At 36.6% G+C, this 14,424-nt stretch overlaps 1 protein-coding gene across 1 annotated transcript; it reads right to left on the reverse strand.

Moving 5' to 3' along the window:
* Positions 1-1,551: 1,551 nt before the first annotated feature.
* DYRK1A (dual-specificity tyrosine-(Y)-phosphorylation regulated kinase 1A) lies at positions 1,552-13,579 on the reverse strand. The gene is made up of 9 exons (XM_009702978.1): positions 13,472-13,579; positions 12,412-12,600; positions 11,510-11,657; positions 7,793-8,079; positions 5,554-5,700; positions 5,038-5,178; positions 4,449-4,755; positions 4,042-4,166; positions 1,552-2,228 (listed from the first exon to the last, which is right to left on the reverse strand). Exons 1-9 carry the CDS (start codon positions 13,577-13,579, stop codon positions 1,605-1,607), a joined length of 2,076 nt encoding a protein of 691 aa, XP_009701280.1. The 3' UTR covers positions 1,552-1,604.
* Positions 13,580-14,424: the final 845 nt, after the last annotated feature.

Consider the following 14,424-nt stretch of genomic DNA (forward strand, 5'->3'; position numbering starts at 1 on the left):
CTAGTGTCCCTTTTACCTTCAGAAGCCTGAACACGTTTATAATGTAACAGATGTTATAGTCTCGAAGTAGATGTCAATCTATTATGTTCAGTACACAGATTGCTGTAAATGTATTGGCTATGAATTCAACAACAGTTCCAGTTTTGTTTAAGCAATAGTACAGCCATAATTTTCAACTGACATTTAAAAATGGTCTAGTTACACCTTGTGTCAAAGTGCAGAACTGCTACATTATTGGTTACAGACATCTATGTGCTATAAAAACAGCTTTGGTACAATAAATTATCAAAAAAGAAAATAAACTTTTGTAAAATTCACAGCATAATTGTGAGGCAAAAAAGCAGTCACATAAAATTCTGCATTTTTAAAAATGTTCAGGATGAACAGAAGACGTCTTTGTGCAGAAGTAATGGTGGAGAAACCACGTGCCGAGAAAAAGCAAAAGAAAAAAGTAAAAAGCAGGAAGGGACACAGTTGTAGCTATTTCCATCAAACGCAAACCACTACTCCTGTGACCTTCAACCAATAAGGAAGTCAACTTTATGACACACGCAAAGTGACCTTGCAATACCTTACAATAAGTGGGTCACAAAAGTCTATTTTAAAAGAAAGGCCTCTTGAATTACCCATTCTCTGTGTTTTCAGCATTAAGGACTGTCTGCAAAAGCATGTCCAAAAGTGATTGCATCTGAAATGGTAGGCTCTTCTAACTTAAGAGTCCAAATCCATAAGGCCAAAGGTTATCCCAAAGACCACCACTTAGACCTCCCCAGGACTGGCCAGGACCGACCCGTTGATTGCTTCTCAGTGCACCTCAGTTATGAAACCAGTCATATTTCAATACTAACTGACTGCGGTCTCCAAAATACGAGACCCACAGAATCCCAATACAATTGCTGCTTTGATCCTCAGTAGATTCAGAAAAGGAGAGTTCTGATCACCGCCACTTAGCATGCTTAATGTGCCTTACAAACTCCATTACAACCGTCCCTTTTTACAGCTGAAGAATATATATTTGTGTAATCTGAAGGTCCCTCTTTCTTACAGTACTGCATTTCTGTGCCCATGTTTGTTTGGGGAACTAAAAAAAATATATATATATTACTCACTCCCCTCCCACCCAAAAACTTCAAAGGGCCTTTTTATAAATCATGTGCAATGCCTTTAAAAAGAAACTAGTTTGCAACTACAACTAACATTTGAACAATAACCCCTGTTGAATGAGACTGAAAAAAAAAAAACCAACCCCAAACCAAAAACCCTCCCCAAAAAAACGAACTATGACTAGGTTGCGGCAAGTTAAAAATGAGGGAAGCAAATGGTAAACACCACTAAGCTATCCATTAAGGTGGGTCCAGACATGGCTCTTAAAAAAACAACCCAAAAAAAAAAAACCAAAACCCAAAAAACAACAAAAAAAAAAACTTCATTGTCCCTTTGCAATCTTTTCAAGTTTAAAAAAATAGTCAGCTTTGCCCTCCTGTAGCGGTAAAAAAATTCAGTGAGTTTATCTCCTTCTGATTCAAGCAGCTTTGCACTTTGTTTTTGGAAAAAAACACCACTTCTATAAAAACACACAAGAAACAAACTTAGTTTCAGTTTAGTCACGAGCTAGCCACAGGACTTTGCTGAACACAAACTCCTGTCATGGGAGACTCTTCTCTATCAATTCCTTGCCTCATTGCAAGGTGTCCTTCAGTCATGTAATGAGCAGGACCTGTATTAGCAGAAAACTGGTATGTTGGATGTCCAGCTATGCCAGTTTCTTGGCGCGGATTAGAGTAGACTGTTAAATTCATGTCCATAGCTCCATTTTGTCCAAAGTCCAAGGTATTAGCAGCCACTGGGCGGTTCTGATAGGCCTGATTGCCTTGGTTACCAGTAGAGGAGGAAGATGTAGAGGAAGAAGTAGTTGAGGAAGACAGGGATGTCATGGAGTGGTGACTGTGGCCCACCTCCATAGAATCCTGGGTGGAGGAGCTGTTTGTTGGAGAATTGTAGACTCTCGGCCTGGTCCGGCTACCCAAGGCTTGCTGTCCATGATGGTGGTGGTGGTGGTGGTGATGGTGGTGGTGGTGAGAGCTATTTCCGTGATGATGATGTAATGCATTCTGTTGTTGAGGGGTTACATGGAAGGTGGTTTCTTGAACTGGATGGTTTTCAACAGTGACCTGTGTAGGAGCTTCAGTGGCTGTCCAACCAATTGGAGGAGGAAACTGTTGTCGAACCTATGTTAATAAGGAAAACAAAAATTAAAATGCTTACTCAAATCTGGCCATTTGCAATATATGAGACAGATTAAGTTATTGATGTTTATGAGAACTTTTTTTAAAGTTAGCCAAACCTTGCAGTTGCAAAATTATTCTATAAATGTAAGCATGTAGTTAAGAAGCATTTCTAATACACTTTTCTAAATATACCTTAATAAAAATGAGTTCACATTCTGGATGCTTTTTTTCAAACAGTTTAGGCAAGTCCAATATGCGACCCTACTGTCCAAATTACAGAAGCAGCTTTACATAATAGCAGTAATAAACAACATAATCATAGAATCATAGAACACTTTGGGTTGGAAGGCACCTTCAAAGGTTATCTAGTCCAACCCCCCTGCAATAAAAGCAGGAACATCTTCAACTTGATCAGGTTGCTCAGAGTCCCATCCAACCGGACCTTGAATGTTTCCAGGGATGGGGCATCTATCACTTCTCTGGGCAACCTGGTCCAGTGCCTCATCACCCTCACTGTGAAAAATTTCTTCTTTAGTTTAAAACCATTATCCCTTGTCCTGTTGCAACAGACCTGACTGAAAAGTCCCTCCCCAGCTTTCTTGTCGGCCCCTTTAGGTACTGGAAGGCTGCTCTAAGGTCTGCCCGGAGCCTTCTCTTCTCCAGGCTGAACAACCCCAACTCTCAGCCTGTCCTCACAGCAGAGGTGCTCCAGCCCTCAGATCATCTTCGTGGCCTCCTCTGGACTCGCTCCAACAGGTCCATGTCCTTCTGGTGCTGAGGACCCCAGAGCTGAAAGCAGTACTGCAGGGGGGTCTCACCAGAGTGGAACCGAGAGGCAGAATCCCCTCCCTCAACCTGCTGGTCACGCTGCTTTGGATGCAGCCCAGGGCACGGTTGGCTTTCTGGGTTGCCAGTGCATACTGCCAGGTCACATTGAGCTTCTCATCAACCAGCGCCCCCAGATCCTTCTCCTCAGGGCTGCTCACAATCCATTCTCCAGCCAGCCTGTATTTGTGCTTGGGATTGCCCCCACTCAGGTGCACACATCTGTTTTCTAAGCCCTGATATTAGCACAATAAGGCCCTGATCTCTGACTCTGGCCTTTGGACACAATAAGCATACTAAGCTAAATTAGTATGTTGCAGTTCATATCTTGAATGGTGTCAACAGAGTTAGATGAGTACTATCCACACCTCTAGAAGAACGCAGCTGATTGAAGGTTACTAAAATAGCAAGATCTGGCTACACAACAATTTGTTGAATAAACTAGATTGTCTACTTGGGCAAATTTATATTGTCACCTGTTCTGTATCAAAATAAAAATATTACTGAATTACATGTAGTTAATAAATGAGTTGTTGCTTCTTTCCAAGAAGCAGTATTGAATAAAAACTAATTTGTCAATGATAATGTTGGTGAAGTACCTGACCACCACAAAATGGAAGTAAGAACTCCAGCAAACAAGCTAGTTCTTCACCAGGTTGGAAGATGCAGAGCTTTGTGTACCCTTACATCCTGTGTAAGGTGAAGCACTGAGAGCTCCACCTGACTTACTGCTACTAGTGGAAAACCTTCACCTCTGCAGAATCTATGCAAATTTTTACACCTACCTGCAGTACTTTTGCCTAAGTGACTGACCTAACAAACAAAGGATGATACAAGAGCTGGGTGTAAAAAATAAACCAAATCTGATGGCTAGTTCCATGTCTAAATGACTTCAATCTTGAAATGAAAGTGTTGATTAGTTTTAGGGGTTTAATATTCTCAGAAAATTAACATAAATCAAACAGACAAAGGCTCTACTTAAGCATACCTGTGGGCTGTGTGTTTCACAGTCCATAGCTTGAACAGCAGCAGTGAAGTGTCCACCACTATGTCGATGCTGGTGTGTGGGGTCTGACCGTGCCCTTCCACTGTTGCTTGTTCCAGAAGATCCACCTATAAAATCGTAACACGCACAATAACTAAAGAGACACAAAATTTAAAGCAAGCTGTAAAACAATGACAGCAAGAAGATATGTAAACTCCTTCACGGCAAAAATACAAGACCTATGATAATCACTCACATTTTGTTCATCTACTTTTCGGTTTTTGTTGGAGCAGTTACCTGTTCCAGCCAATTAAAATAATTGTTTTTTTTTTTTTAAATTTATCTCAGAAAGACTCCTTTGATGTGATTAAGAAATACAATTTTGTTATCTGTTAATAAGAAAAACTTACCTGAGCTTGAAGATGTACTAGAGGTGGTTCCTGAAGACTGTGACTGCTCCATGGCAGGACTAGTAGACACACTGTTACTTGTGTTTGTACCTTCGTCTGCTGTTTTCTTAAAGAAACTATGCTGCAGGGCATAATAAGGTTGAATTCGTGTCTTAGGGTCATAATCAAGCATCCTTAAGATGAGGTCTTTGAACTTCAAGTAGTCAGCTACAGTATGACCCGATTCCCCAGCACGGCGTCCACCTGGTCCTCCTGTTTCAACTCCAAGTATATTGTGAAGTTTACGAGTTCCGGGTGGTTTGTATTCCTGTTGGGAAGTTAGAAATTGCTTGAAATCAAGTTATACATTAAGCCTTGGATGTGCACAGTTTAAACATGACAAAAAGGAAGTCAGTCAAATAAAAGTAAGAAACTATTCAACACTACAGTAAGTGTTATTTAATCAACCTGTCTTACAACATGGAACAATAATAAACAACAGTAAAGCTACATTTTCAGTAAGGCAAGACGTAAAACAAAGTAACATCTCACCATTTTTTATTTTTTTTAAAGAAACACTCCATATTACCATCCTAGTTATGTAACCTACCCTTTTTCCATCTTTGGTCTTCTTCAAGTTCCAAGTGCCATCTGGCAACTTCTCAAAGAACTTTCTTGCTTTTGGTGCTTGGTCAAGGATGTGAGTAGGTGGTATCCCCAAAACTTCCACTATTTTATTCATTTGATCCACCTGTTCCAAAGAAAGAGTATTTGTGAAGAACATGTGACAGACAGCTGCGTGGTGTGAAAGTGTGAGATTATAGTCACATGGGAAGCAAATATTAACTATCCAGACAAGTTCTAAATTAATTGTGAGTTTAAGAAAAATCCAATATGTACAAAACAAATTAGTGAACAAGGAGTAAGAGGAAGGACGCAGAAACAGAAAATTATTAATAGGCTATTTAGAGTTCTGACAAAAGACATTGCTGTCATTGACATTTATTCACACTTTAGAATTACTAGACTTCCCTAATTTATGCATTACAATTAAATAGATGAAAGTCATTATGAGAATGAACAAAAAAATTTACCAAATTACTTGTACCATAATATAGCCACATACCTCATTTGCCCCACTAAAAAGAGGCTCTCCAGTGTGCATCTCCACTAAAATACACCCAAGGGACCACATATCAATTGCAAGATCATAAGGCATTCCCAGTAGCACCTCTGGTGATCGATAAAAACGACTCTGGATATATTGGTATATCTGAAATAAAAGCATCTAAAGGTAATACACAGCACCCAAAGAGCACTATTATGATTCCGTATTACAAAACCCAACTACCATGAAACATGTTTTTGGCATAGGGAAAATTTTAGTCTGGTATCACCCTAAGAAAAACTATTCCACAAGCCACATCAGAATCACATAACACTTCAGACAAAACCAACAGCAGAGGATCAAAAGCCACAATAATGATGTAATGAAAAGAGATGAAATTATCAGGTGATTCCAGGAACCAGAAAACACCACACGGGAAAAAGTAACCTTCCACCTCCAGCTATCCTGCTCATTTCACAAGACAGATAATTCTGTCTAGCTTCTAAAACTGGAGATTGCCTTAAATGTAGGCATATTAAAAACAAACAAAACCACACACAAAAAAAACAAAAAAAAAATTCACAAAAAACCCCAACTCCAAAACCCTTAACTAAAAACAACCAAACAACAAAAAAACCCTAAACCAGAACCCTACTTTATATTCTAAGTAACATACATTTTTATCCAGCACCTTCCACAAAGGTGCTGATATTTCCCTACCACTTTTTCAGTTAACTTTAACAAGTAATTGTTACATGTTAATACGTCTCACCACTGCTTTCAATACAACATTCAATATTCTGATCTGCTCCTCCCAAACTTATTATGGGAAAAACCGATGGGGTGCTACTCGCCAGTCCCAACTCGTCAAGAGAGAACTGAGGGACTTCTGTTAAAGTGAGTCCATGAAGTTTCTAAATTCTTACATAACGATCCCATCTGCAGCATTACTTACTAGTCATACTAGTGAAACTTCATTTCTTTTGCAAATATTGCATATTTGGGGGAGGTTTTTTTGGTTGGTTTGTTTGTTGGGTTTTTTTAACATCCAGCTTTCTCAAAGCAAAATGATATCATGCACAAATTTATAGGTAAAACTGCCAAAGGTACACAACAGACCGGGGAAGACTCAAAATCCTTTTTTCAAAGAAATTAAAGTCTAACTTCCATCTACAGAAGTGTTCCTTACCTCTCTGGCTAACAATTTCTTTTCAGCACAAACAACTAAAGCAAAGGTACCCTGAACAGAAGTGACCACTTGCTCAGCCAAGCAGAACTCTCTCAACCAGGAAAGAACCTATTTGGCCTAGGACTGTAAGAGATGCAAGCTGAAGAGGACATTCTGGTTGCTCACTTTTCAGTGAGCAAATTACCAGTACAAACCAAACATTTGAGGAGTATGATACAAAACTCTTCCTAAAGAAAACAAGCTTTGGTATCCAAGCAGAATTATTTATGATCTTAACGTCTTAATAGTCATTGTATATATTTTAACATTTCTTAAAGCAAATACAGAGCTAATTGGCTATGCTGGACAGATTATATTCAACAGATTCTAACAGCTCAAATAAAAACTGTACTTATCTTCAAAGTACATGAACAACAGGACACAATTATAAATTTTTGAACAGTTATTTAATAGTACAGATCTACCCGAATCTGAAGAGCTGTCAACAGAAAGCAATTTGGCCTTTTGTCCTGGAAATGCTTTGCACATACGCAGCATCTTTACTCATAGTAATACCACCACTAAACTCAATTTAGTCTTTCCACAGTTGCTAAAGTGTTTGTAAAAATGGGTTAGCTATAACCAGTGTCTTTAAAAGCCAGCTACTGCACTGTCTCAACCCTCTAATATCTTATCTCCAAGGCACACTAAATAGAGGACATGCTGAAGTGGAAGGAGTAATACATATGGAATAAGAAAATAATAAAAAGAGTATTTTATTTAATAGCACTGCAGACTTCTACAATCAAGTGCTGATGCATTCTTATGCATAAAAACATCACCAAGGAGAAAAAAAAGATGGAAAGTTTATCACTATGGCAAAAGTTTATCTGCTATGGCACTAAAATTCATATTTAAAACTCCTATGGACCATTGATCTCTAACACCCTATGTAAAAGCCAGTTACTATTTCATCTAAGTTATCATTAATAAAGTTTAAACTAGCTCTCTAGGTATTATGACTTAAAAATATTAAATTTTTCATATGTATCCAACAGTAGCATAAATAGAATTTTTACTATTACTCACCCTCTGTCCAAGTTGACACGAACTGCCAAAATCAACAATCTTGATAGCGCTTCGTTTGGGGTTACAGAGTAGGATATTCTCAGGTTTTAGGTCACAGTGAATGATACTAAGTTCAGGAGTTGCCAGAAAAAGCAGTGCAGTGCACATTTGCTGTGCAAATTTTCGTGTCAGGTTCAATGAGACACCTCTGAAGTTGGTGTTCCGCAACAGATCATACAGATTGTAGGACAGCATTTCAAAGACTAAGCAGAGATGGTTTCGGAACATGAAGTGGCGCTTCAAATGCACTTTAAAAAGGGGAAGAAAATAATTAACACGTATCCTGTGTGGTAAGTATTAAACACTAATTACAACACAATGCTTAAATATTTTAATCAATATGTAGAAAGCTGACCTGTGAGTAATAGATAACAAAAATATTAAAATATAACAGATACAGATATAAAAAGACAATAAAGTGTTAACTTTTTCTTTTTGAGGTCTATGGTTATTTACAGAACATTGCTGCCATGCCTAGGACATTTTATACATCTGAAGTGTCCTCAGGTGTACCTCAATAAAGCTGTATTAGGCAAGAAATTATTTAAAAGATAGAAGGGATATTTTTTGAAAATAAGCTATCACTCCCTTATTAGCAAAGGCAAACACATTTGTGGGTAAATAAAAATATCAGAAAAAAAGACAAGTGTAAACTGTGTGTAATGCAACCTTTGTCATAACACTCTTGATCTTTTCCAGGGGACAGTTCATTTCTCCACCCTCCTAAAGCTAAAATTGTATTCAGGTCCAAGCAGACTGGAAAAAAGTGCACATACAGTGGCATTCTCAACAGTAAAGCAGGTATCGCACTTTAGACCAAACTATTTATTAGGAATTTCCCTTACATTTACAGAGAAAATATTCAACTGTCAGATTCATTTAAAACATACTAAGACATTACTGCAATTTATAAGCCATGGCTTCAATTGATTACTTCAATTAATAAAACTGATCAATATCCCAAAGGCATTATATTCATTTCAATCAGGCATAATCTCAATTTATGAAAGCAACCAATCCGCTCCAAATCCAATCAATTATTTTCATGAAATAGGTGAAAAATTCATCACATTAATCTGTTTAGAGGCAAGCAGGGTCTACCTGTCTGTCAATCATTCAGGTTGGTTGCCACAAGTAAAAGAAAACTGAAACAGCAAAAATACTTCAGCCCTCAGACAAAAAGCAACACAGTCCCCTTTCTGTCATAATAAAATCTTGAACCAATATTAGCACAATAAGATTCACACTTCCAATTAAGGTCATTACTTGGTGTCCTATGGAATTTTTTTTTCTCCATTATCATAAGCCAGTTCTTTATGTGTCCCTTAGACTTCACCTGTAACAATACCCTGATGCCAGTTCCTGCAATACATCATTATCCAGACCTTTCGTATTTTCTCATCTTTGCCGTATTTCCAACTATCCTCCCACCACAAAAAGCACCAGCACTTTTCATGTCATTATCGTCTTCCTACACCTAATTCCAGTTCCTCCCCACACCACCTAAGCTTGCTGGACCTGCCAACTTGGCAAGAATCACCACTTACTCCAACTGATTTGTAACTATCAGCATGCTACTGGCCATCTACTAGCACTTGCAACCACCACACAGCTCAAATAGTTTGGGCAAGAGCTGAACTTGCCACATCTTTTCTTCAGTGAAGACATGACATTTGAACATTTCTCCTCCACTCTGCCACCGATTTTCACAAAACTTGAAGACCTTAATGCATTCTTACGCTTGTGTTAGGTCTGAAGGAGACCAGTCAGAATTTTGAAGGTACTAGAGTAGATCTGACAGAAGCGTAGGCAGTTAAACTTTAGGTCCTTAAAAATCAGGCTACAGTGTATTTAACCATATGCTCCCCGAGGTCTACATTTTACATCACACAGTATATTGTAACACTTGCAATGCTTTTCTGCCTTACTCAGCTGTTCACAGCATCACGAATCTGAAAGTCTATGCAAGGGTGAATTGTCCACATGTCTTACATACAACTTATTTTTTACATTAATATGCCAAATGCTTCAATTAAGTCTTGTTGCAAAAGTATGTTCATAAGCAACTGTTTCTATACTTATAAAAATTTTCCAGTGAAGCACCTAGAGATCTGTTTTCCATGGTCAGTTTTTGCACAGCATACAATACAAGGTATTCACTCAAAACATTATCTATCTGGGATTTTTTACATTTACTGATGCTGTCATGTTCATTAAATACTGTGTTAAATAAGAGGGGAACTATTCAAATATACCCTAATAGATTTGGAAAACATCTTGAAACAGGCCAGAAACAAGCCTAAAATCACCTGCCTGATTTTATAAAGGCAGTATATATTATTTCTCCATTGTTCAAATTTATCAGAACTTTTTTTTCCTTTTATTGTTTCAGCACCACTCTCTATATAAAGCCATCCTGTCTTAACTCACAGAGGGAGATTATATGATGTTTTGGTCCATTTCATTTTACCTGATGTTACAAACAGACTCTCTGAAAATTTAAAATTCCAAGAACTTTTTTGATGATATCTACAGCGTCTTTATTTGCTGTGTATTAATCTGAAACTGGTCATGCTGTTAATGTTCCTGAAACATCTTTGTGATGTAGCATGCTGTCAAGTTTAGTCTTTTGTTTTATGTAAACATGTTATTAATACCTTAAAAACGTTTACACTGAATACATAAAATGTATTCTGAAGATAATATTCTATAAAACAAGTTAAAATGTAACTGAATACTCATCAGATAATTTAATACCAATGTACATTATTTCAAAGGTTTCTTTCTAAACAAAAAGAAAAATTAGTAATCCAATATGTACATGCAAATCAGAAAAGCATAGCTGTTAGCACTTCAGCTTCTACAAACTAAAGGATGCTTAAAACCAGTTTAATTTTCCTTAATCACTCTTTTTCATACTTCTCCATCTCTCTTTATAACATGCCATTGCTTTCCTTCCATCATCTTTTTTCCCAGTCCTCCACTCCAGAAGATAAACAGGATTTAATAAACTTTTTACATGAGCTGATTTAATTTCATCATTATTATAAAGTTCAAGTAGTATTATAATAAGAAGTCAAGGGAACAGAATTCCAATCTACAGGAATCATCAAAAGTATAAGCTTTAAAATATTTTCTGAGCTACAAATGGGCAAGTCTTAACATTTACATAAGTCTTATCTCAGTTCGGTTATACAAAATTTTGAGCTTTTTTAACACACACAATTAAATAATAATGATTAAGCTAGCCATAAAACTGCCATATGAGGCTGCTTTACATTAAACACGCACGCTCTTCTACATGACAGTTCTGAGACAATTTAAGATATATTCAAAGCAGTGAAAGAGATGCAGACTACCACAGATCATAGCTTCTGTGGGAAAGCCAGTCCATGGCAACTTCTTCAGGTGTCCGTATCATTAACTGGAAAAAGAAAATTCTACAAAAGACCTCAACGCTACAAAGTAACAGGTCTGTTACCCCAAATACTTTTGTGTATTCTTCTTCTGTATCCGGTCCTGTGACAAAGCAAACTGGAAAATTTGCACTAAATAATAATTTTAAAAGTTGTATTATTTTTTCATTCCTTTAGTACTAGAAGCATCCTATGCTATATAGCAAGATCTAAAATATTCATAATTTGATTAAATAAAAATGAAGAATAACTATTCAAATACCTATATAGTACTTCATCTCAGTGTCATGTTTGTTCATAAGCTCAAGCAGTCGCACTTCAATCTGGGCTTGATTTAAGAAAGCCTTCTTGTTTTTTATTATTTTGATAGCCACCCACTCCTGTTCCACTCGATCATAAGCCTTTACAACCTGAAAGAGACAAACCAAATACACCAGTAAAATCCCTCAAGTTTCCAGAACACAGCAAAACTCACTTTCTAAACTTTCTTCACTTTCTGAAGTCACAGAAAACATTTTCAGAACTTTTGTTCTTTCCAGTTAAATTTCTTTTCTTAAATTTTTTCTCTTACTTGATACTACAATAAAGCCACAATTGATCACGTGACATTTATTGCAGTGATGTCACAAAATAGAACTGAGGCTCCACTGCGGCTTCACTAAGGCAAGCATTAGATCCAAACGCAATTATCAAATCATCACAAACAATACTGTAAAACGACTGGCAAAATCTGAGAAAAACTAACAAAAACAACAAAAGAAAAGCTCCGTCCTCCTTCCAGCCTTTTTCTCAAGCCTTGGCTACAGCCACAAACAGTCAAAACATATGTTACTAAGTAACATTTGTAATAAGTAATCCCTAGCACTAGACTATGGTTTTAATTTAAAAAAAAACAAGCCAAACAGCTAAAAATGTGAACTGACAGCAAAAGCTGAGGATTTGCTCATTGCAAAATGCTTTATCAGATCTACATACTGAAGTATACTCAAATGTTATCTGTAGTAACAAGAAAGAGCACAAAATAAGAATATCTTGAGCAGGCACTCAGTATAATAGGATTGAGAAAGAAGAGTCCAATTTCAAAATGAAACAGGAATACCACTTCAAATGAAATGCTTTTTATGATTCACATGAATTATAGGTTGCTTAGTTGATATACGTTACCTGTCCAAAGGATCCTTTGCCTATTAAAGAGTCAATTTCGTAACGATCCATCCACTTCTCCCCATTTTTTACAATATAGTCATAGTTGTCATCATCATAGCCATCATTGTAAACTTTTCTCTCCTTTTTGTGACTAGAATCATCTCCTTGGCCCTGCTGATGCCGCCGTTTTTTTTTTGCATAGTAAACCTAAACATGAAAAGTGTACTGCTTAAGAGCACTTTTAAAAACATCAGTTCAATAAAGAATAGAATCAGCTTTTATAATCATCATACCTAATCTGTAATTTTAAAATGCAACTTCTACTACTGGAAAAACAAACAATCCTCTCCTGCTATCACTCTATTTGAAGTCAAGTCATTATACTAAAGCAAGGTTCTGATGAATAATTTAAAAACTCAGAAAGCAGATCTAAATAAATGTACTAACAGCAGTGATCCCTAGAGTTCATAGGTGTAAAAAGAAAAGATACGTCACAGTATGCTATACACAAAGCAAAATTAAAAGTGGTAAGTGGCCTGCAAACAAGAGTAATCAGTTGCTCTCTCCACAAGACTGGAAAAGAATCATTCCAAGGAAGTCAGTAATCACTGCAGAAATCCCTTCACATTCCCTACAATTGCCAAAGAGTTCAAAATTAACTGATGCTTTCTTGCACATAATTTTTACATTTTATATTTGCCAATAATATTTCATTTAAAAATTTAGGGAAAACACTTTACTATTTTCCTTAAAAGTCCTTAGACATATTTATCAAGGCTTATAGCATGAGCCAAAAAAGCATGTTTGTGTGACTTCTAGTTCCTTATCATGTAACAGAAAAGCTCACCATTTGTTCATAAAACAACAGAAAATAAATTCCAGTACAAAACATTTCCTATGTGCTAGACAGAAAGCAGGACCATGACATCAATGATCTCAAATGAGATGCGAACAAGAGAGAGAAAGCTTGATTTTTCTTATCTCTTTACAAGATTATTCATAGAAAATATACTTAATAATGTGTTGTAAACAAAAACTTCACATCGATATACATTATAAAGATAGCTGGACCCATTACCTCATTAATATGCTTGTATGTTTTGATCAAATCTACGGAGAGTTTCCTCAACGGAGCAGTGGCTGGATCACGGAAAGTTTGGGGCATCCGCCTCTGTAATATAACCATATCATCACTTAGAAAACAAGCTAGGACTTCAATGATATAATTCCTATACCAAATTGTGATATTCCTCACAGAAATTATTTATTTCTTGGTAATATTTTTTTCTGTATGCTGACATTAAAAAAAGAAAAACACATACAAGAATCAAAGAAATTAACCGTTTAGTTGAGTTACTTTTTAATATATTTAATCAATTCAAAAAAAAAATCAATTTCCCAAGATTCCTACCTCTCCTCCCATTATGCCTAACAGCCTTAATAAACAGCCCAATAAACAGTTTTTCCCTCAGTTAAAAAAAAATACAGCTCCTTTGACAACAGAGATTCTTGCTGACATTACTCTACCTCATGACCGATACATAAACTGTAACCGTATTTAATGTATAGCTGCATTAAAACCACAAATGCAAGTTAATAGTAATAACTACTGGAGAACTGTGGTAGTTTGCCGCATTTAAACTGCATTAAATTCCAAATAAAAAAACCTCAGGTTTATCATGCTTTGCAACATCCAGGCCTAAATTTACATGTAAAACCTACAGACACTCTGAAGAAATCTAAAACATGCACATGGACACTATAACTACTTTCAAAGTTCTAAAACAATGTCCCTGAAAAGGTAGTTACGCTCCTCATTTCTGTTTCCTAAAATTGACTACATTTAGAACAAAACCACCCTCAGCAGCAGGCCATTTTTTAAACTGGTTTCCTGAAGAAACAAATCTTAATGTGCAATAAAATTATTTGCGTGCCTCTTTTCCTTTGCACACATACACCACGTAAATTCTGGATCTACCAATCAACTTCTATCCTCCTTAAGATTTGTTTGACATCTCAGAAGATAAAAAT

This window comes from Cariama cristata, unplaced genomic scaffold (genome assembly GCF_000690535.1).
Source record: "Cariama cristata isolate BGI_N322 unplaced genomic scaffold, ASM69053v1 scaffold14576, whole genome shotgun sequence".
Taxonomy (NCBI): Eukaryota; Metazoa; Chordata; class Aves; order Cariamiformes; family Cariamidae; genus Cariama; species Cariama cristata.